The 24803-nt window shown below is 41.1% G+C and overlaps 1 protein-coding gene across 1 annotated transcript in view; it reads left to right on the top strand.

Annotated features, from left to right (window-relative positions):
• Window positions 1–9044: 9044 nt before the first annotated feature.
• Window positions 9045–24803, top strand: part of TGFBR2 (transforming growth factor, beta receptor II (70/80kDa)) — a 32529-nt gene continuing 16770 nt past the window's right edge. The window contains exons 1-3 of the mRNA XM_010007620.1: window positions 9045–9051; window positions 9858–10023; window positions 11702–11892. Of these exons, the coding sequence (XP_010005922.1) occupies window positions 9045–9051; window positions 9858–10023; window positions 11702–11892 (364 nt within the window). The remainder of the gene's footprint in view (window positions 9052–9857; window positions 10024–11701; window positions 11893–24803) is intronic.

The raw sequence follows: 24803 nt of genomic DNA, 5'->3' as shown, positions 1-24803 counted from the left end.
TTTAAATACACTAGAGACCAGCAAACATACGTTTAGCAAGAGTTTAACTGTAGCAAGAGTTAACTTAGCAAAAGTTAACTGTGGTTTCAGGAGAAAGATTTGGCTTTCTGCCACCTGAGTTGTTGCACACTGCCAATGTAAAGATCAGTCTTTGAATCATTACCATTTTGCATTTGGAAGAGATGATTTTCTGCCATATATCTAACCTCCATTATCCCCATTGAAAAAGCTGCAGATACGTAGTCAAATAACATTATGAAAGCGTTTTCGACATAAAGAGTTCACACCTCTCAAACTTAGAGTTGATTTAAAAGTGATTGCATAAACCACTGCAACATTGTGTATGGTAGTTCTCAGTTCTGGCTAGGTTTGTACTATTATAGCCTACACTGAGGTAAAATGGCTTTTAAAGGGTTTGAAGATCCATATGCAAAACTGTAAAACCTCTGCCCCTTTAATTTAATCAGTTAGACTCCTGTGGTGGTGTGTGTATGCCAGGCCAGTACTTAGTTATTTGAAACTGTTGGGAAAGCTAAGTATAATAAGACCATATACTAAATATGAGTAAAGCCCTATAGGAGTGTCATGTGTGTTTGGCCAAGTAAATATGTTACTGTTTTTGGTTTCTGTGTGGCTTTGGTTGTGCAGTGGTCTGTGGGAGCTGAGGGCAGGACTCCATCTGCACAGCGTGCTGTGTGGCTGCCTGCTCTGGTGTCACAGTGGTGAGCCACCATGAGAGTTGTCTGTGTAAGGGGAGAGGAGGAACTGTACCCATGTGCCCACCTACTCTGTCCATCATAGGTACCACAACTGCAATTCCCAGTGAAAAGGATGTCAGGGTTTGCCAATACCATAAAGCAGGCAGCTCATAAATTAGCCTCTTTGTTTCTGCTGTAGAACCTTATGTGTTCCATTGCCTGGATGTTTAGCAGAGCATGCAGCCACTTGCCCTGTGACATAAACTTCAAAACTTCCCTGCCTTCCTCCCACCTGTAGCCTGTTTAGTGAGGATGCTTCTTAAAAAACAGGCAAGATTTGTCTTTGCATTAAGAAGATATCACAAGGCAGACACTTGGGACTGCTAGTAAGTAATAAAAGGATGCTTTTAGGTAAGCAGTACTGATACCTTAAGAATATGATTACTTTTTTTATTATATCATGGATTTTTCAGTTTGTATGTTGTCACTGAGCACATTCACTAGCGTTGCAGATAAACTGAAGAGCCAGGGTGTCTCTCTGTGGAGTACTTCACAGGTAATAGAAACAGGTTAGCCATAAGAATATTAGAAGATGTCCTAAAGTACTGTTTGTCCTGTACTGGGTCCTGAATTTCCCTGTCAGAAACCGGGAGGTTAACAAATAGACCTTTTAAAGTAGGGTTGAATGACTCTTTAAGGTGGACATTACTAATTTCTCTTGTAGTGAGAGAAATACAGTGAAGAAATATACACTGAGAATTTGGAGAGAATTTTCAGGACAAATGATTCACCTTCCCTGATGCCATTATGAAGAATTAAGAGTCCTGTTATATTTTGAAGTAGGTTGTTGGTAGTGGTGTGACAGGACTGGAGAGAAGTATGTTTCTATGAACAGGCTTTCTTAACTAGCTGAAGGGAAAGGTATGATGGGTTCAGAAACTATTCAACCTACTTAGAAGATTCAGTGGCATGGTTTTGTTCTGGTGGGACTCTGTAGCTGAGAGCAGAGTCACATTTCTGTTTTTCTGCATCAGAGTTGTTCCTAATTCTGTATGTTTTAAATGCTGGAGGGTTTGCCACAGAGACCCGACCCTTTTGTCATGAAAAAAATCTTTGCTTCCTTATATTTCACAGAAGTAACAGTATAATGCTTGAATGATTGTTGTTTGTTTTCAGTGCATATAAGTTGGAAAAATAATATTTGTACAAAGGTGAAGTATCTGTACTCTGTTACTTCACTCTGTTTCAAGTGAAGTAATGGCAGCTTTTACTAGGAAGGCAAGAATACAAAAGGAGCTAGAGTTGTAGGAGATGCTTTTTAATGAATTGGTCAAAATTAGCTGTTCAAATGTCAGTCCTGAACCATGAATCATGCTTACTAAAACAAAGCAGGAGAGCTGTTCTTTGTAATCTTGTGAACCAGATGAGCTGTACTTGCTGTACTTGATAATCACTATTTACCTGAAGTCACAGAAGGAGTTAACCACCAAAGAGAGCTTCCAAGAAATTCCAAACTTAATGCATTATGCAGAAGAAAACCTAGACCCTGTAGTCATAGTTGAATAAATTGATCTTCATGTTGTATCACATATGGTTCTCCAGTCCTGTGTGCTGCTTAATGGCTGTGTTAGGGAGGCTGCAGGTTTAAGTCAGGAGAACATGAAATGTCCCTCTGAGTGCTCTATGGGAAGCCATCATTTAGAATTTTTTCCAGCCTTTTTGCCTGGTGACAGCATTCTTTTTTTCTGTCTAACATGGGGTGCTAAACGGTGGCCAAAAAATGTGGAAGAGAGCACCAAGTTAAAAAAATCTGCAGGTAAAAATCCATCCTATTATTTGAAGCATCATGATGTTATTTTTCTTCCCTGTTTTCAGAATGTGTTCAACCTTCTATTGGAAGTGCTGAGCTGGGGTCTCCTCGCACCCGCACTAATGTCAGTCAGGAGTCACGACAGCCAGCTCTGTTCTTAGAGGGGTTTGAGGCAGTTCACTGCCACGCCCTGTACCAGCCAGAGGAGCCCAGCCCATTATTAAAACTGCTAATACTAGCTCATTTTGGAAGTACTGGGTAAAAATAGTGCTATTTTAATGCTTTAAATATGAGAATGATTTTTATCTTCAAGATTTCCAGCTTAGTATGCTGTTCCCTCCCTCATTTTCTCTGGCTGTGTCCCTCCTCCCAGCTTCTGCCAGATTTGATTCTCTTTCTGTGCCAGTGCCTGCAGCAATCCCTGAAGCAGTTTTGCCAGTTCCACTTGCTGCTAAAAGCCAGGCACTTCCACTGCAGAGATGAGTTAAATGAAGTTTTCGAACTCCTACTCCTTTTCCTTTTGTCTTTTCCCTCTGCACATACCTTCCCCTGCTCCTTGCCTGCCAGTGGGCGGAAAACAGTCGTTTCCTAGATTTCAGTGCAGTTTGTTAGCGACCTTCCCAAGTGAACCAGTTCTTCTGCTTTGGCCTTCCTTCAGCTGGAGGTGGCCAAACTGCTCTGACTAGGTCTAGCTTGTCAGAATGGCTTACCTAGACTGCCCTCTTCTTCCTTAGCAGACATCTCCGTCATGGATGGTCACAGCCCACACAAACTGTTTGAAGGCCTGCAGACCCCACCAGACCTTTCTTTCCCCACATCTGATAGTGTCTTCTTTGTGATAGGATGCATTGGAGAGGTGTATGTGTGTCTTTTTCTAGTGACAGTTGTATTGTTGCTATCTGATAGGTGTGACTTGCATTTTTTTCATATGACAGGCAGGAGCCATTACATGATAGGGAGAAGCCGTGACATGCATCTCCTTCAAGTACTTACAAAGAATTACGCTCATAAAAAGGAAGTTCTTTTCATCTTTATCATTTGCAGAGCACCCACAAGGTTTGATCACAGGAAGGTCCCAACCTCTTTGCAAACGAAAAGTGCAATTGGTGTATTTAAAGGCCTGTCTTAAGCACTGACTGAGGCAGCTGTTGGGCTAGGCTGAAAGGCTGGAAATCAAAAAGAAACCTAAGAGGTGAAACGCCTTCCAAGCGTAAAAAGGGAGTAGGTTGCTAGGGGCAGACCAGGATGACATCATTGTTCTGTGACTAAATATGATACAGGTTGAGGCAGAGAGAATCTGCAAAAGAATGTGTAGGAATGTGGTTTCCTGGAGTCCTGCCATAGTTAGATATCTGGTGAGCTTAACATTTATGAAACCTGTTTTCCTCTGACATATTTCAGTTGTACATAAAAGATAGCTCCTATCTGAGTTTGTCTCAGCACTCTTGATAATCATTGTTGTTAATCTTAATAGAGACAGTTATGTAAGTCTGTGCCCATGGTAATCCTACTGGGGTAAATCATAGTTAAGATAAAGGACTGCAGCCCAAATCAGGGTCCAAGACAGTATGAACTATATGAGTTCCTACTCACATAGTGAGTATGGGAGTATGTGTCACAGAGCAACATTCCATTTCAACTCACAATGGCACTAAGCTCAGAATTGGCAGCTGAAACTAAAAAATTGAAAATAAGTATTTCATAGAGTTACCCCTACGGAGTTAATTTCCCCATGGGAGTTAGTAGGTGATTTGCAGTGTTGATAACTCCTGTGATTTTATGATGAGTCATATGATAGCTGACATTTTTTCTTTAAGATGAAGCTCCTGGATTCCAGTGATTTATTTTCTTTTGATCTTTCAATTTTTATAAGTTAGGCAGTAATTCCAACCCTCCTGCTTACGGCCAAAGTTTCAAAACATGACTGAAATGCACTCTAGGAGTCCGGGCAGCAACGGCAAATAAGGGAGAACATCGCAGTTGTTCTTTGGTTGAGTTTTGGCTTGGGTTTTTTTCCTTCCTGTAATTCCATGATCTCTCTGGTTAGTCTTGTGATTTTGTAATTCATGTTTTTTTAGTCTTTGGGATTGATTATGGTTTGGTCTTTTCTTCCTTCTGGGCTGAAGATAACCAATATAATTAAGAATTACCATCAGAATATATCCAGGTCATAAAAGCAAAGCTTGGATCACACATTTTCCTTGACTCCTCTCCTGCAGTTGATTCATCAATTGTTGTAAGGCAAAGAATATGCTTTTGCATCACTCCCTCTCCACTTTCAGGATGCAAGCAGTGTCCTCATCACCATCAAAGTTCTGCTGAGGTTATGGATCATGTACTATGGGTGGCAGTCAAAATAGAAAAAAATGCTGTCTTCAATACTTCTTCCTGGCAAAGTCTGAGATCTTTGTGTTGAATGAGAAGGTAATACAGTTTGGACATTCTTAATAGCTGCTACTGTGCTTTCCAACCATTGAGACATGTTGTTGTGGAGCTGTGCTCTTTGGGACAACAAGGACAGTCTCCTTCAAGGCTATCTGATAAAGGCATCCTTCTTTTTGCAGATTTCCATGATGTAGTGGAGTGAAGTCTTAAATTCAAGTCTCTCCCATCAGCTGGAATTATTTCAAAGCAGCTGAGTCATTGAGTTCCTATCCCAGCACCTCCCCCTGCATTTTTTTATATATATATTTTTTTTAATGGCACGGATTTATCTGCTTAGTAGTGCTGTTTTATATGTATACATGTGCCAGAGGCACTGGATGACAGAACAGAAATGAAATAACTGTATTTTACAAGATAAGACTAAGATAAATTGGCTGCTGTTTCTGAAATGCATCTGAAGGCATAAATAAAGTTTTCCAGGATAGACATTCCCAAAAAGACAGCATGTTTGTTTGGGCTTCATTTAAATTACATTGGCTTTTGAGAGTTCTGTAATTATGCTAAAAAAATAAGAGAAACGTAGACTATAGCCTGACACCTCAGTGGAAGTTACACATCTATAAACAACAGAAACAAAGTGAACAACTTCAGGACAGTCAGTAGACTTTGGGTGAGATGTACTGTTTATAAGATCCTGAGAAATCATAAAAAAGACATGAGACATAGAGTAACAGTGTTGTCCTGCAAGCCTGGGTCTACTAAAACCCATGAAGTTGAATTTCTTATGCGGCTGCTCTTGTATCTCTTCCATAATATCCATCCCACATGTTGACTTGCACATTCCGTGCATTTTAACCACAGTGACTGATCTATGCTGAACTGATTGGTTGAAAGCTTCATAGCCAAGAAACCACAGTCTTTTATTTGAAGTCCTCTCTGTAGACAAGGTGGCAAGGAAAGCTAGAATTAGGCTTCCTGTAGAAGTCAAAATAAGAAAATGAACATTAGAGAATACATGGCAGAACTCAAATTTAGGAGACAAGCACACATTTCAGGATGGCTTCCTTCAGATGTGCAAATCTGGGTTTTCCCTGTTGACTTTCCCATTATATCCACTCTGTTTTCTTTTTTTCTTTTTTCTTTTTTTTTTTTTTCCTTTTTTCCTTTTTTCTTTGTTTGGTTTTTTGGGGTTTTTGTGTGTGTGTGTGCGCACAGGGAAAGGATACTTCTGTCCACAGTGTTCAAGTGACTTTGGATCTCTGAATGGGAGAAAGAGAGCCACAAAGATGATTAAGGGAGTGGAACATCTCCCTTATGAGGAAAGGCTGAGGGAGCTGGGTCTCTTCAGCTTGGAGAAGAGGAGACTGAGGGGAGACCTCATCAATGTTTACAAATATGTAAAGGGCAAGTGTCTGGAGGACAGAGCCAGGCTTTTTACAGTGATGTCTAGTGATAGGACAAGGGGCAATGGGTACAAACTGGAACACAAGAGGTTCCATGTAAACATCAGAAAAAACTTCTTTACTCTGAGAGTGACAGAGCACTGGAACAGGCTTCCCAGAGAGGTTGTGGAGTCTCCTTTGCTGGAGACATTCAAAACCCACCTGGACAAATTCTTGTGTGTTGTGCTCTAGGTGATCTTGTTCTGTCAGAGGGGTTGGACTAGATGATCTTTTGCTGTCCCTTCCAACCCCTAAGATTCTGTGATTCTGTGAGAAAACGATGAGGAGTTGATTCATGGAGTGCGCAGCTGGACAGTCAAGAATTTTTAGAGATGGACACTTGAGTGGCTACAAGAAATGGAACAATCTTGCTCATTGTGAAACACTCATTGCTTGTGGACTCTTTAGGGGAATGAGTGAATACATTTCCCTAGGGAAGAACCCTACAAATTTGTTATTCTCCAGGCAGGATTTTTTTAGTTAGAAATAGGTCTGAATTCATGTGGCTTGGAAGGAGACCAATCTTTCCTGGATTTCTAAGTCCTCAGAGCCTAGCAGCAGCCTGTGATCAAAAGAGAATGATGTTGAGGTTCGTCTCTACCTCCAGATATCACCTCAGGCCCTCTGCAGAGGTTGATTTCAGCATCAATCTTACGGGAATTTCAGCATCAGTTTAGTAGGAGAAAGTAAAAACTGGCTTTAGTTTGGAACCTAGTGGATTATCACAGTGGGCAAGGCCAAGCAGTATTAATGAATACACTAGTGCCCGCAAGAGCAATTTGAGAGTATTAGGGAAGTAAACTGCAGTCTTAGTTTAAATGAGGTGCTAAAGTTTGTCTACCCATGCAATTTATCCAATACCTTGAACTGCCAGAGGAATGGAGAGGCACTGCAGTGTCAGCCTGTATCACCATAAATTTTGGAACAAAATTCAACTATAGTCAGTTCTGGAAGTCCTATAAACCCATTAGCTTTTGCCATTAATTTAACCTCCACAGTTATTAGCTGGGCCTAACTGTCCAGTCTTTTTCTAGTAATTGAATTAAGGCCTACCACTCTAACTTTGAGACTTAAGATTTATGACTTTGCAGTGGATTGCTGCATTCCAGATAGTTGTTTGTTGTGTTTTGTTCTTGTGTGTTGTTTTTTTTTTTTGTGTGTGGGTTTTTTGTTTTGTTTTGTTTTATTTGGTTTGTTGTTTTTTTTTAATCATGTTGCTTGGTTTGGAGATCCCTCCTTGGAAGAGATCCAACCATGTTTTCATATGTTTGTTCCAGTGGGTGAGTCTTAGCAGAACTTGGCATGGCTGAGGATAGCTCAGGACCAAGCCCTTCCTCTCAGCTAACAAAGTGCTTCAACCAGTTTACCTATGGATCTGCCTTCCTGTGGCTTTTGGTTCCAGTACTGCAGGCACTAGAGAGGACTGAGTCATGCCTGTGGCAGAGGCATCCATTGCCCGGTGACACATGGAGCTGTGTGAGCTCAGACCTGAAAGCAGTGTAGATGCAACTGAACTCTTTGTATTTTGAGCAGCAGATGTCTTCCCCCTGTGCTCAGTTGTAAGCCACTTGGCACCCTGCCACAGTTTTGCTGTGTGAACTTGGGTGAGTTACTTCATCACGCCTTTGGTATTTGTCTGTATTGTTCATGCAGGCTTTTAGGACCAAAGATTGTCTCTTGCTGGGTAGAGGGACAGTCCCTCATTATCAGGTTGGTTTGATCACTACTGGAACCTTGGTAAAGCTTTTAGTTTCTCTTCAACATATGGTAAATGAGAGGTACCATGCAGAGGAGAAGAGCAATTTGCCACAATGGTGATTATATTAACACATATTTTATAGAACACTAGATTCAAGACCTTTTGAGTTCTGACCACACCCACTTCAATGAGGCTTTGTATTTCTGTGTGGCTTCTGGAGTTGTTACAACTAATTAAGAACATGAAATGTTTACCTGGGGCTTAAAATTCATCCAGCCGGCTCATAATGTACTGCTAGCATGCTCCCAGTGAGTTCATCGTAAACCTCACCTCTGTGTGGGACCACTGAAATCACTGTGAGTTTTGCCCCAGATAACAATGGCAGTAAGATCAGAGAGCTTAGGTCAGTACGAGACTGTGCTAGTGATGAGAAGGACGTGCAATTTGGTTGAAGAAGGAAGATGTTTCTCTTAGTCCCTCACAATGGCTCAGAAATCAATTGAAAATGTTAGCAAGAGGCCTTTTTATTTCCTTCTGGAAAAGCATGTATATTTAATTCCTGTATTAAAATATTCTAATGGTAATAAATAGTTAAATTCTTGAAGGAAAAAATTGATTTCTCAGCTAATGGAGGAGGGGAAAATTATGAATCCCTGGTTGCCCATTACCAGTTGACTAGCAACATGTGGCCACAGAGAGCAATGTGAGCATAGTTTTAACATGCAGGTGGCTCTGCTATATGAAGCTCAGTATGTCCTTAAAGTGGTTCAACCTACTTTTCCAAATATATTACAAAGTGAGTCAGACTGAAACTGTTGTAGATAATCTGCTCCACTTCAGATAACTGCATATTCATTTTAGCGTTAGAAAAAAGTTTATGTTGGCATTTTCTGTTCCTTTTAGTCATGCTGGCTTTTCAAAATAGCTTTTGAACTAAAAATATGTTTCCTGAAATTCATACACTGGGACAAAAAAATACCTCTTCCTTTACTATTACCACACTGACACAGATGGCGAGTACTAAGACTCAGAACCAGTAAGCAAGTAATTCTTCAATGCTTAGGTGCAGAAATGTAGCTCTTAGGTCAAAGTAGACTTCTACAAGACAGGCTGTCACTGCTAGTTAGTTTGCGTTCAGATCCCCTTTACTTAGCCCAGGAAGACTCCAGTGGCAGATTATGTGAGCTGTACAGGTGCCCTGTTGCATTTCCAGCTTGAGTTTCACCCACAGCCTCTGGCAGGCCATCTAACTTAAGTTGAAATTCAGTTCTAGCTCTGTGTTTTTCTGTGTGGACAGTAATCAGATGAGGGGTGACACCTAGGTTATGCCTCAGGTTAGTAAAGACAAACTTTCAAAATTTATCATGACCCATGTCATAATGATGTCACCCACCTAACATGCATTCCTACTATGGCATCCACAGTTACTTTAGCACACAGACCATGATGCAATATACATCATGGTGGGACATGATATATGTATGATATAATAAAGCACATGGATGACTGCAGAGCATTTACTTCAGTGCAAGCTGGACTCAGAATAAGCTTGACTCTGCAGATTACAAAGCAACTTTTGCTCCCTCTGAAGTCTACAGAAGTTGTTTTCACTTTTCAAATTTCAAATTCTCTTTGATTAACCTTGTCTTTACAGTGTGGCACTTCCCTTGTAAAAAAAAATTGCTAGCTGTAAGAGATCAAAGATTTTACTAATTTAAGGTGGGAGGGAATGTTTTCTGCTAATGAAAACCTTATCTTCATAGTGAGCAATAACACAATTTGATAATCTACCCTTATTGAGTTTCCTTCTCTTTTTCTTTAAGTCGAAAGTACGTCACTTGTAGATGGAAATAAGGGATTGCAAATGCCGAACCTATGCAAATTTTGTGATGTTAAAGTAACAACCTGCTCAAACCAACATAAGTGCAAGAGCAACTGCAACATCACCGCTATCTGCGAGAAGAAAAATGAAGTCTGTGTCGCTATATGGTAAGTTATTTCTTTGTACAGGTGTGGAGGGGAGCACACCCTCATTCATCCTTAGTTTGTGCTTTTCTTGGTTGCTTTGATACTCAAAATGTCCCTGCTACCTCATCGGGCTTTGCTCTCTCACTTACAACTCATATGTGTGCTCAGCATACTGAGAGTTGCTTGAGGTTAACAATTCTGATATGAAATGTTCTGGGGATTTTTTTCCTTTAAAGCGGTTCTGTTCCTGCTTATGCTGTTATTGGAAAAGAGGCATGTTTTTGCTCAAACCATTAAGCTGCATCCACCCACAGTACTCGGAGTAGAAACAGATTTGAGACTCAGAGAAGATTGTGGTGGCATTTGCTGAAGAAAGACAATTCTCTCTCAGGTTCCAAAGTAAATTAGGTTGTGTGGATCTATCACAGGAGACTTATTTACCATGTATAGGTAGAAATACTTTTTCTTAATGGTAAAAAAAAAATAATCTTCTACGTGTGTAGTGACTCTGATGTAAGCATAGTGGATTTTTTATATAGCCTATGTCAAGGTTCAAAGAAATCAAGAGTATATGAAAATGGGTTGTAACACTTTTAGGATTTGTTTACTCTGAACAAAATGAAGAGGGAACCCCAGTCGAAAACCTGGGGTTTTCCCCTTCCACAAATGGTAAGCTAATCCACAAAGCAAACCAGAAACACTCATAAGTGAACAAAAGGAACAGACCTGAGTATTTGCAACACTAGTGTTGATTTAGGAACATCATTAGAATCACTTACAGAAAGACAGAATTAATTCATTTATTAAGGGATTAGTTGTGTCCATTGACTTGAAGAGATTCAGTGTAATTTGAAGTCAGTGCTTGAAATGCAGAATCAGTCCTGTTTGCTGTTCTCTATTTGTCCTGTTTTCCTTTAGTAGGCAGTCAGTGTCTATTATTGGTATATAAAATGGTTGTAGTGCAATTTAACATACATTCTGGATTTTTCATGCCAATTTATCCAAAAGGCAAATGAGCTGACAACTGTATTTCTAGTGATCTTTGCCTTTGAGTCTTGTATCAATGAAATTAAATCTATGGATCAGGAGAAAACACGGGAATACGATCCAGATTATCAGCTGCAAGTATGTCCCTGACAGCAAGGCTTGCAAGACAGCAAGACTAGCTTGCACCAATGCTATGGTTGGTTTTGCTTTTATTTAATTTTATTTTAAGTTGTAAGGATAACTCTTTCTGTGCAGAAATTGCACTGATTGTAGGTTTCTAAAGTGAAATGAAAAGGCCAACTCATTAGAAATTCCTCAGATTTCGAGGAAATCACTCAGGTTTTATCATAATTTCCCACAGATTTTTACTGTCTGCTCTGTGACCACAAAAACCAAAAGTATGTTCTGAAGTTCACAGCAGTTCATTGAGCATTACCCTGCATAATTCTGGGTGAGATTTTCAAAGGCACTTATTGGAGCTTAGTGGTAATACGATACAGGAATAGCTGTGCCATTGTACAAATGTCCTAGTGCGAGGAGCCCAGACACAGCCAAATTTACCCCATTCAGGAAAGCCAAAGAGGAACATATGATACTCTTTATATCCCATTTGACTTCTCAAAAGAGGCAAATTTCGGGTAGGCACAGTCCTGTCTGCCACCTTTGTAAAATATTCCTTCTTTTATTTCAGTTTTCTCCTTTTCATTTTTAGGAGACAAAATGATGAAAATGTGACATTAGAAACAATATGCCACGATCCCCGGGAAACACTCTATGATCATGTGTTGGATGACTCCAGCTCAGAGGAGTGTTTGATGAGAGAAAAGAAGGACAATGGGGGATTGATGTTCATGTGTTCCTGTACAGGTGAAGAATGCAACGATATGATAATTTTTCCATCAGGTAGGTTTAATACTCCTAGGCTATACTTTGCAAGTAATATTAACCGTGTCATATGCATGAACTTTGGAATCTCATTTTATGAGGGAAAACTTCTAGTGGCAGGAGGTATTTTGGTCTCTTCTGAGTCTTGCAAAATATCAACCTTTCTTTCTGCATTCAGAAAATATGTTTTCATGCCAGGATGTCCTCCCGTTGAAGTAAGTCTGATACTCAGCTCAAGACTTAAAAGTTGGTGAAAAGAAAGGTGGAAGCAACATGTTTAGAGTTGTGCTGTTGACACACCAAAATGCAACATGTGCTAATTACATTATAAAACGTAAACAAGAGGCAAATGCCATATTTAAAGCCTTGCCTCTTCTGAAAGGCTGCATTGCCATGGTATAGCATCTGTGTATACAGATACTACTGAGTAACTTGATAGGATATGAATTTAAATTTCTCTGTTGTAACTGACCAGCTGCACTTGTTCTGTGGTGGGTGTGAAGTAGCTAGAAGGTTCCTTCACTAGTGGATATGCCCCCACATGCCTACTACAGCACAAGGACATATATGTGAGTTCAGCTAAACCAGTGAACTCTGAGTACAGACCAAAGCCCAAGTGCATAACCTGTCCCGATTCTGCTTCATGTATACCTGTGTTGACCACTGCAAATACAGTAAAAGCAGAGCAGGAGTGTACAGTGCTGATGGGCCTCATGCTGCATGGACAGATGAGCATGTGTGCATGCACACACCTCATTTAAGTTTCTCATACCTGCTGGATCCCACAATGATTCTTTTACTGAGACTGAGTCAGGTGTCTCACAGGCAGGTGTGAAGCCTCCTGCAGAGAACCTCACGTGCACACTTCAAAATTAGTATGGCACACAACATCTGTCCTTATCACCTGCAAGTTCTTCAGAAAAGGATATATTCAAATCCTAATTATATGCAATAACAAAGGGTTGAGATACTGTTTTCACTCCTGGAAGCCTGGTGCATAACTGTACTGGGGTGGACAACTATGTGAATGCCTTTTAGCTCTCACTTCCCAGCCCTCCAAGAAGGCTAACTAGTTTGGGTTGCAAGACCAGAGGAACAAGCTAGAAAGTGTTTGCCTTCTTTGGCCCAGGCTGTCCATGTCCAGTGCCACCTCCTTCCTTCTTCCTCATGCCTTCCCAAAGCTCAATTTGAAACCAGACAACCTGACTGCCAATCCATGATGGTATGACCAACCCTTACTTGGGCCAGCTTTAAAGGAGTTGGAGTAAATACTGGTATCGATGTGAGCACATGTGATAGTCCCAGGAGTTAGATCTAATGTATTGCCTTGATTTTATTGAAGAGAATGTGTTCCTAGTGAAAAAATCTCACCGTGTCTAGAGCTTTTATACAAAACAAACCACAACCTTGTGGGTTTTGACTAATTTGTTATAAATTAGTCCCATTATAGCTGTTTCTCCTGGAGCTATGTAACTGAATATAATCATGCTGATGAATGTGTGTCTGTTTATGAAAACTGTATTATAAATTCAAGCCCAAGTGCCTTCATTCCCGTCAACTCTGCAGCCTCCCTCACACTTCCAGAACAGCCTAAAAGGAGCTGTAGTATAAATCAAAACCCAGTCTTCTATCCTAATTCCTTTCACTCTTCAGAGTAGAGCTTTTCCTTCTAGGTCATGTGCTGTAAACACTCTAGGTGACTCATGAAGACTATACCCCACATTCACATGTAGTAAAGTGACTAAGTACAGATAAAAATTAGTAATGTACAACTTCAGTTTATAATATTTCCAGTTCATTCACAAACATGAGCATTAACTCCAATTGGGAGGGGGGAAAAAAAATTGAAGTTTTGTCATTCCTTTTTGATTGTTGTGGATTAGTGTTTCTTTTAAATGAAAACAGCCCCTTCGGGTTGCTTGCCTGGTTAGCCATGGCAGGAAGACAAACGATTTTTACAGTATCAGACATGCGGTTTCCTGTCTGTGTTTAACTTTGAGCAGAACATCACAGCCAGCTGGTCCACAGCTCCTCCAGACAACTAGATAATAGCCTATAATAATTTTGCCTTTGGAATGAATGTCATCCAGATCTGTTCTATAAGTTGTTCTTGCCTTTTTTTCTCTCCATGTTTCTTGTACACAAGAGCAAGGATTTTTGCAGTGGTTTTGCACATCCTATAATTTTAGAGAATGGACAAAAGTGAGTTCAAAAAAAAAGCCTGATCAAAAAGTGACTGTACTAATTTACTAGCAGAAATTTATTAGATTGTAATTTTGCACCTGGTAATCACAGGCTTTCTTTTCAAGCTATTGCTATAAATGACCAGTGTTCCAGGTCTTCTTCCTTCGGGGTGCACACGTAAGACAGATCAGATTTAGTTTGTTCCTGGTGTTTCTGAGGTAAGAAGAAAAATTGTGGGTAAGGCAACAAGTTCTAATTTCCACCACAGGTTAGTCACTAAGGTTCAGTGATTCATGGCTGAGCTGTTATTGCTTATATAAGAGTTGGTGTGTTGCACTGTTGGCTGTTATCAGTCCTGACTGTGAAGGGTAAACCTCCTGACTCCAATTTTGGACACAAACATCTAAAGGTTTTGGGTAGTGGGAGGTGTTGTGACTCACAGAAATGTGGCTGTGGAAATGTTTGAAGTAGTTACATACAAATCAAATGCCTGTTTCTTGTATGGACTTTTGTTTAAATTGCCAATCCACAAAACAAGCAAGACACAGTCAAACATGTACCTAAACACACCTGTAATTCTGCTGTGTCAGGGGGCTTCTGACCCTGATTCATGTCCTTGGTGTTTCAGGCCACAGACTCAGGACAGGCCACAGCTGGTGTCAAATACTGTGTGCGTAGTTGATCCAAACAATGTTCTGTTGGTTTTGGTGAAATAATATACAGGAGACAGGTAGTCATTGCAAATCTGACTACTCTGTTTATTTTTTTAATCCCTCTTTTTTTGCCAAACAAAATTGTGACTTGCAAGCAACTTACATCCTTGTGGTGGAAAAATGCTTCTCATGGCAAAACTCAGTGCCAGTCTGTTTTAATTATTATTTATTCAAATGTCTAATGCCAGAGTTACCAGAAGGCAAAGCCAGGAAGCAAAGCCACTGGAAAAGATTAGCCAAATCAGGGGTTGGGGGGTAGGGGAAAGGCTGTGGCTGGCTAGAAGTTGGGTAAGTGGCAGGCAGAGGCCTGGTCCTGCTGTCATGGAAAAGATGTGTGCAGGACTGGACAACCAGAGGTTTTTTTCTCCCTAATGTCTACTTGTGTCTGATGAGTCTTCTGCATCTTGCTTTGCCTTCTTATGTTTTGACCTGTTGTGCTGAACTAGGTCTGTTTGTAGCTGTATGCACTGTTCCAAGCCTCCCTATTCATCAGCCAATGCAAGCATGACAAATGCCTGACAAAGTTCTCCTTTGTTAACAATCTCAACTATTTGACTGAGGTCAAAGCTTGTTTACCCAAAGGGACCAAGTAGGACTGTGCTCTTTCCAGCCGGCCTGACCTGTTCTCTGTGCACAGATGTGACCAGGCACTCATTGTAGTGAGGAAATGGGATGCCTGCATGTTCCTCAGCGCATGACCTACCTGCTGTGCAATGCAACTTCTTCCTATTGTCCAGGCTCATTGAGACACATTCATTCAGTGACATGCAAAAGGGTGACTCCAGCACTGGGGACTGCAGACAGGAAAACAAATCTTTTAAGTACCATTGCTGTTACATATGCATATATAGAAATATATGCATATAAATATACATGGGAATCAAGTTCAAATCCAGGAAAAAAATGCAGCAGTGTCAAAATGTGGAAATAGAATTTTCTGACCTGTAGCACAACTCTGGTTTAGAGTTGTTTAATTCTGATAACTTAGATGGTGATAATTTTTCATCCTCATCTATCTTGCCGTGCTGAGGAGATATCCATGGAGCTTGCAACTGAGGAGTCTGTGGCATTATTCATGTAGGCTGTGTTTATTTGCCATGAAATGCAAGGTGAGGTCATTATTTTGGGCATTCCCACCACACCCCTTCCTAACACGGGCAAAACCTTTAGCAGCAACAATGTGTACAAATTTTAATAACTGAATCATCCAGACAGTTGCCTTGAAATACAAAACTTAAGTGATAGACATGACTGATGGGTCAAAAAGAGTTTACGAGAATAATAAAACTAACTAGGGAAATGTGTCAGAGTGGAGAGGATGTTATGCTGCTAACAATCTTCACATTGATCCTGGTTTTACTGCTAATTGAGAGTGTAAGAGACAAGTATTTGATTAATCAGTTGTGTCTGAGTCATTTACCCAAACAAATTACAGCCTATGGATTTGCAGTGTCTCAGGTGCTGTGATTACTCACTGTGTACAGTTGTTACCTGGGAGACCTGGTATTGTTCTTCTGCCTGAACCACCACAAGCATGCCTGTGTGTTGACTTGTCTTGTGCCCAGATTGTGCAGGAGATATGGATAATGTTTGAGAGTTTTCTTAACTTGGTATCTCTCCCTTGTCTCTAACGTGTTGCCCCTGTCTTTTCCTTTCTTTCCTCTTCCTCTCCTTACTAGAGTCAAAGCATTAGTGATTTTACTTGACTACATAGGAGGATCTCAGACTTAAGAGCAGACTTAAGATCTGTGCACAAACAGCTGCCAGGCCATAAATACTCATGAGGTGAGTTGTCCAGTGCTCAAGGAACAGCAGAAGGGAGATGATTACAGCTGGAGTGCTTCCAAGTGGATTTTAACAAAGGCTTTCATTAATCTGCTTTTCTGTTCTCCAACTAACATGTTCAGAAGGTAACTGTCTTCCAGCTGCCCCATAAAAGAGGTCAGTAGCATTTACATAACGTTGCACAGAGCCTCTTAGAGCTTGTATATTGGCATTGTTCTCTACGTTTCCTCTTAGGCATTTGCAGCCACAAGAGTCCCACCCAATGCCTGCAGCTGTGTGTAGCCAAGGAAGAGCCTGTCTAATACTGAATGTCTGATTCACTTAGTGGGATAGAAAGGAAATAGAATGGAAAGAGGCAAAAGAAGCCAAAATTCTGTTTTGCTCTGTATTATTTATATTGTTTGCTTCCTAGGAAAATAACCATGCGGAGCTCAGTTACAGATTTGTGTAAAAACAAACTAGGCAGCGCTCTTCCAGTCTGGTTGGCATATTTGTTACAATTTGCATCACTTGAGAGCTTAATAAGTGTGGGAATGTGGCCAACCTTTTATCAGGTTGTCATGGAAGAGACTTTAATAATTACAGACAGAAACAAACTGTAACTAACACTGGCAACATAATATTTTGGGAAAGGTTGGAGGGGTGAAACTCAGGCTGAGAATAAAAATAGTGGTTAATGTGTGGCATCTGTTGGAACATATTGAAACTGGAGAGATTGATTTGTTCCAGAAAACCATGAGCAAACAGCAGCAGACACTGAGTTGTATAACTGAGGCATATATCACGGAAACACAGTCACATCATGTAAAGTTAGAATGTGTTGGCTTCCATATTGCTAAGTAGGAAAGCTCAGCTACAAAAGTCAAAATGTGTGAGAAATGCCATGTACACACAGTGAAGTGACCTGTTTGAATGGGAGAGATAAGAAGAGAATGCATCCAGGGGTGGGAGATTTTAAATAAATGGAACTGTGCCAGCAAACCAAGGAATTACACTTTCTAGCCAGCAGTGAGGGAATAGAACAGCAACAAACTATTCTGTCTTGGAGCTTGAGAGTTTCTTAAACCTCCTGGGTGCTGAATAGCATACTTGGCAATCAGTTGAAAAATGAAATTCTGCTCACAATAGATAAAATGTCCATTACATCATTGCTGCCCAGCCTTTTCACTGAAGTAAGCAAGCCACTTAGAGGCAATCAAATTACCTGCCTTCTGCCTCCATGACTAAGATGCAGTCATTCCCATCAGGTGACAGATGCATATGCATGATCCTTTCAATGTGTAACAGGTACTACTGAGTCACATAACTGAGGATTTTTCCCAAGCATAACAGGGTTATCCTGAGTCCTGTTCACCCAGTTATGGGTAGTCATGTGCCAGGAGCAAAGCTGCTGGCCTTCAGGGGAGAGTAGCAGTGAATGTGCCACAGCTCACAAAACTCTTCATGCCTTTGCCTTGTTACCTCTCAGGAAAAGAGGTCAGTGGTGGCATTAAGTGCTCTGAAGACTGGGTCTGGTTTGCCAGCCATATCTTGACTGCAGAGTAACATGCATGTCAAGCAAGTGAGTTCCCACACCTTTAAGCAAACATCTTAGGGTCCAAATTCTGAGCCATGCAGATGACAGTGCTTTAGAAAGGCAGATTTGGAAACAGGCTCTAGAGATGGCTTTATCTTGTCACTTCTACTATCTCTGAGCCCTTATAGTAGGCCAGGCAGACCTACCAACTACCAGAGCTAGTGCCTCTCCAGGAGGCTGCTTTAGCAGATCTTATGTTTTGGGTACCCTGGCAATATCCTCTTTAGGCTAAAAGATGAAGACATACAGCTCAAATACAAGTTACTGACCCTGACAGACTTGGTTTACCTAGTCCAAAAAAAATTCTTGTCAAGTTCAGGAAATGGCTGCAGAAACTTAGCTTTAAGGACAACCATACCCCACAAAACCAACAACACCACACAACCTCAAAAAACCCACCATGCTCACAAGGACATGCCCTGAAGTGCCACATCTACACATTTCTTGAATACCTCCAGGGATGGTGACTCCACCATCTTCCTGGGCAGCCTATTCCAGTGCCTAACTACTCTTTTGGTAAATAAATTCTTCCTGATATCTGGTCTAAAGCTTCCTTGGTGCAACTTCAGGTCATTTCCTCTGGATCTGTTGTTAACAATTTGCGAGAAGATGGCAACACCTGCCTCACTGCAGCCTCCTTTCAGGTAGCTGTAGAGAGCAATGAGGTCTCCCCTCAGCCTCTTCTTCTCCAAACTAAACAATCCCAGTTCCCTTAGCCTCTCCTTGTAGGACTTGTTCTGTTAACCCTTCACCAGCTTGGTTGCTTTTCTCTGGACACGCTCCAGCAACTCCATGTCCTTCTTGTAGTGAAGGGCCCAGAACTGAATGTATTACCCAAGATGCAGCCTCACCTTTAAGATTGCATCCAGCCTTCCTGGACCCCTTTGCCCTTCGGGTCCATCTCCACAGGGAGATGGACCAATATCCTAAACAGGCTGAAGTCCACCCTCCAGAAGTGGAGGTTTTGCTGACCCCCCTCCTCCCTTCACTAAGAATTGAAAACGTTACCATTTCATGGTCACTAAGCCGAAGATGACCTCCAACCACCACACCTCCCACCGGTCCTTCTCTGTTTATAAACAGCAGGCCTAGCGAGGCACCTCATAGGCTCACTTATTAGTTGTGCCAGGAAGTTATCTTCCACACACTCAAGCCTCCAAGCTTGCCTGCTCTCTGCTGTGTTATATTTCCAGCAGGCATCCGGTAGGTTCAAGTCCTCTACCAGAACAAGAGCTGGTGATTTTGAGATTTCTGCCAGCCACTTCTAAAAAGCTTCATCTGCTTCCTCATCTTGATTGGGTGGTCCATAACAGACTCCCAACAGGATATCCATGTTATTCGCCTTCCCCCTCATTCCCCCCATACCCTTCATGGGTACATAAATGCTCAACCCTATCATCACTATCATTGAGCTCTCTACAATCAAAACACTCCCTAATATGTAGAGCCACACCACCACCTCTTTTCCCTTGCCTATCCCTTCTGAAGTGCATATGGCCATTGATTGCAGCTCATGAGAGCCATCTCACCATGTTCCTGTGATGGCAACTACATCATAGCTATCCTGACACACAATGGCTCCCAGCTCCTCCTCCTTGTTGGCCATGCTGTGTGCATTGGTGTAGATGTGCTTGAGCTGGGCTATCCATTTCACCCCTGACCTTCACATGTCACCACTAGGCTCATCTCTAGTGGGCCTGATTTTATCCCTTTCCTCCTTTAAGCCTAATTTAAAGCCTTCTCAATGAGCTCCACCAACTTCTGGCCAAGAATACTTTTCCCCGTTGGTGACAGTTTTACCCCATCCTTTGCCAGCCGGTCCAGTGCAATGTAAACATCCCCATGATCAAAGAAACCAAAATTCATCTGATGGCACCAGCCTCTTAAGCCACACGTTAATCAGCTGTGCTTTCCTGTTCCTTTCAGCATTCCCTACCACTGAAGGAACTGAGGAAAACACCACCTGTGCTCCAGATCTCAAAACCATTCAGCCCAGTGCCCTGAAATCCCTTTTCATCACCCTAGGACTTCATGGTCTACAAGAAATATCAAGATTTATTTTCCACTGGATAGCAAGATAGAGTCCACTCTGGTTTTAAAATATAGTAATCTCTGGTTTCTGCCATCAGATGGTTCAAAATAAAGCTGAGTGAGGGGTGGAGCTGGTTTCCTGCCCCACAAAAATATTAAGTTGAAAAAAAAATCCTTAATTCCAGCAAGGATGGAAAATTAAAATATTTCCAAGAAACTGTTAAGAAGAAGAAGAAAAAAAAAAAAAGCAGGTTAGTTTGAGGTGCAGCATTTGAGTTTGATTATTTTGAAGTATTTTGTGTCAGGACCAACCATTTTCCTAAGGAAAAAGCCCCCTTTCCAGTGAAAAAGCTCCCCATCCACAAATCCCAAAAGCCAATGCCTGTAAAATTAACAGTTTTTAAACACAAAAGTTAGATAAACTTTCATACCATGTTGTCCTCAAGATAGAGGTTTCAGGGTGAAGTACAGTACTGTCAGAAGTGGAGTTTCTGTTTTGAAAATCAACCTTTCCCATCCAAAAATGTTTCACTGAAGATTTCCAAGATGTTTTAATGCTAAAATAAAACTAAACAAAAACCAAACAAAAAATAAAACAAACAAAAAACCAACAACCCACCAACCAAAGTCAGGAAGGTACATGAGACACTGAACTACATAATTTCATTTGTCCCTTGAGGATTCTCCAAAAGAGATAAACTGAATTACCCCAAACAGCTCTCAGAGTGATACTTTGTTTCCCTGAAAATGAAGCATTTTATGGAGTTAGTTTTCATCCAGAACATAGAACCGAAGAGGTGGGCAGACTTTTCCATATTTTATTGCCTAGTATTTTGCTCAGAAATTGGTATGCACATAAGGCTCAAACTCACATTTTGCCTGATTCAGAATGATCAGAGATTAAGAGCTCTTCCCTGAATCAAACAGAGCAAGACTTGAACTTGGAGCTGCCATTCTTGAGAATAGTCACCTCACTGGTGGGGGTTCAGCACTCAGATCTCCTGCCAAAATGCAACATTTGAACAAAATTCTGTTTATGCAAAAAATACCCATTCAAAAAGTGTTAGCTTTCATTCCAGTGCGGAATTGAAACCAAACTTTGAAACCTCAGAATTGCTGCAAAGCAAAGTTGCTCTGCAGTCAGCTCAAAGGGCTGTTTTGTGTCTCAGGAACTTGCAAAATAACTAGATCACAGTCCTGGGTCTGGACCCGTATTTTGTGACTCTGTTTCTGGGGCTTTTTGAAGATGCTAGACAAGCTTGCAATACATCAGTGTTGATATGTTTAGCCTGAATTCTGCCAATACCAAATACATTCTTGGTCTGCAGTGTGACTTGCAGCAACTTTAGAACTTGCAGAAGCAGCAACCAGCACTGAAGTATTTCTGTCAGGTGATATTGGCTGTGCCTTTCTGCTACTCTGTGCGTTTAAGTGCGGCTCCTAATTTTATTGCTATTATTTTATTTCTTGTTTCCAAACGTCAGTGATACCAAAGTTCAAATAAGGCACTTAATCCAACCTAAAGAATTTGCAGACAAAGTGATGCTGTGTTCTGAAGCTTCCTGGCTGAACTGGGTCTGTACAGTGTTTCCATTTTCCTTGGCACCTGAGGCCTACTCCCTAAAGGCTTAGGTAGTGTTAAGGGTTGTGCAGATGGCTAGTGCTTAGTTTAAATCACATACAGGAAGCTTTTTTTTTTTAGCTCAACTTCTCTATTGTTATGCTGTATTAATAGGATCTTTTGAAGCTTAAGAAAGGACTGATTCCCTAAATAATAGTTCTGGGTGGGGAAAGTTATTTAGGAGCATGTTTGCAAAACCTGAAAGGTTGTTTCTTTTAACCATTTTCTTGCCTGCCTGTGCAGCCAGCTTTTACTCATTCCAGTGCTCAGAAGGAGGAAGCTGCACTCATATTTTGGAAATTGTGGTGTTTGACTCAGGCATTTATTTATAAGCAAATGAACGTATTTATTCTTAGATTCCTGTAATCAAGCCAGAAAATGTTGGCTAGCCAGTATGCAAACATACAGATATGCTCTGAGTTTTGATCCTGCACTCACTTTTTACACAGATTCCATAGAGAAGTACCCCAACCTAGCCTGTGCTGGAAGGGCTGATTTTGTTCTGCTCATATCAGCAGTCAAAATCAAAGGCAGTTCCAAAAGTGCCTTGCTTGAACTGGCCTCAGAGTCACCAGATCTTCACTGCTGCTGTCCCTGTCAATTCTGCTGGCAGGCAGGCCCCTCCTAAGCTCAGGGTTCAACCTTGTCAGTCCTGACCTCAGTTCTCTCCGTTGGGTGCTCATTCTTGCACTTTCTAAGCTTTGAGTGGACTTGTCCAAAGTCTTAAAAACTAAAAATGAGCACACCCTTCGTCCCTGCTGCTTTAGGTGAGGATGTGCAGCTGTCTGCTTTTCAGCCCCTGCCTCCCTACTTCCTCCAAGGGAGAGTGCCAAAGCGGATGTATCACTTTGCAGCAGGGGTGCAGGATGATGCAGTGCTCAGGGGAAGTAGCCAAACTACTCAGCTTCTGCATTGATTAAAACATTTTTTTCATTCTTTTTCAAGTGACATTTGCAACATCAACAGTTTCTCCCTTCCACCCAGAAATTCCCCTGCACCACAAGCAGAGCTTTCACATGTGCAAAAAGAGGAAGAGCCAAAGGGACTGTGAAGTCTGAAGGAGAATTCTCAGCAGTAGGCTGAAATAGCACAGCCTGCTCTAGGGCATTATAGGCGTGATTGGAGACCCTCACAAAGGTAGCCATAACCATCAAGGAGCGGTGGCTTTGAGTGAGTTTCTTCTCAGAGCTGAACATGCACTCAGCTACCTCCAACTGCTGAACTCATGGGGAGAAATTTGAAAGAAAACTAATATATCTTGGGATTTTTAATCCCTCATTTAGAAAGCCACTTGTATTTCAAATATCTGGGCTATATGTTTCAGCTGTGTGACAAAGGGCTTAAAGAGCCCTAAAGAGGCATTGTTCATCTTTGTTGAAAACCATATACCATAGGATATAGATTACATATTTCTCAGTTCCATGAGCAGGGTCCATGGAACTTCAAGCATGCTTTTCTGCAGTCGAGGAAAAAAAGCAAAACAAACCAACCAAACAAAAAACCCAACCCAAAACAGAACACCAAACATTAATCAGAACTATTTTATCTGGGGTGTTTCCCAAGTTTTTATAAAGCAGATTTTCTGAGAGAAAGAATGCACATGGGAATAAAAAATGCAAATCTTCTGTTTACTGACAGTGACATTCGATTTTCTAAATACGTTGCTCCAGTAAACGTGGTTTAAAAAATGTTGAGGGTTTTTTTCACTTCTTCAACATGTGGAGAAGCAGAAGTGGTGCCTGTAGTCTGTGATGAACTTTTAAATATTTTTTTTATTTTAAAATTTAAGAACTTTAAAATTTACTAACATTTTGTTGCCTAGGGAAGTCACTTGAGAATAAGGATTTGTGGGTTTCATAAGTGTGGAAGAGATTGGCTTAAAATGTTCTTCTGAATGAAGGAAATACATTCTTTGTAGATGCTGCTAGTGAATGCCACTGACTAGCTGGGAATGTCAGTGCTAGAGACTTCCTCTTGAAACCCTGTGAGAGAGGTTAGGATTGAATTACTTGTTCTACATCTGATTGGTGAACCTTTCAGAGGAAACACATCCTAGTTCAGGCCTTTTTCCAAATGAAGAATGTATTCTTCAGGTGTCCCATCACCTGCCTTTAAGTAGCTGATAGCTCCTGCTGCCTGTTGGCTAACTCTGTTTCCAGTGGAAAAGTGATTACAAGTTAAACTGGAGGGTCAGAGGTACCACTTGTTCTAATTGTAAACTCTTTTCCCCCACCCCTTTCAGCATTGCTGACCTTCATTCTGAGAGGCACAGAGCAGGGGAAACAGACTTGTGGCAAATATAGTCAATGGCCACTTCCCTTCAGAGCTTATTAAACTTTTCCTTTTCATATTGACTTATTTGGCCTGATACACAGAACCTGAGTCAGTGACATTACTGTAAGCATCAGCCAGAGCATTGTGCTGCCAACACAAGCCACTTGCTTAACTCTGATTACAGCTTCAGTTGTTTTAGTCCATTCAGGTTAGACTCCTGAGGCTTCTTCCAATCAACCCCCACCCTCGTGGAAAGATGATGTAGTACATTTGCTCTGACTCAAAGGAAGAAATAGGCTGGGAGAGTACATTCCCATGTGTATGATCAAATCAGGTTGAGATAAACTCTGACCCTCATTCTTTAATCTGTTTCAGAGTAAAACAGTTTCCTTTTAATCTGTTTATCTTCCCTAAGAAATGGTCCACTACGTCACTTCTAGAGGTGACAGGGCAGCTCTCGCCTCTACAATAATGATTTGTACCATTCCCGAAACATCTCAGAATATGTCTCTGCTGTTCTTCTACTCCCTGTATGTTCCACCTAAGAATGTGTTAATGTGTAGTCTGCACCAGCTACAGAGTTTGAAGTGAACCATCTACTGTTTTAAAAAAGGAAAGCCAGTGTACAGCCAGCAAGTGACACACAGAGGAAGTTTTCAGATACATAAATCCATGCAAAAAGTACATGGAAGGAGTGACAATTCTGATGTATCATACATGCCTGATTGTTCTAGCAACACTCTTT

This window comes from Chaetura pelagica, unplaced genomic scaffold (assembly GCF_000747805.2).
Source record: "Chaetura pelagica isolate M959 unplaced genomic scaffold, ChaPel_1.0 scaffold10, whole genome shotgun sequence".
NCBI classification, from domain to species: domain Eukaryota; kingdom Metazoa; phylum Chordata; class Aves; order Apodiformes; family Apodidae; genus Chaetura; species Chaetura pelagica.
The sequence above is the reverse complement of the archived record's forward strand: the minus strand, read 5'-3'. Positions and strand labels throughout refer to the sequence as shown.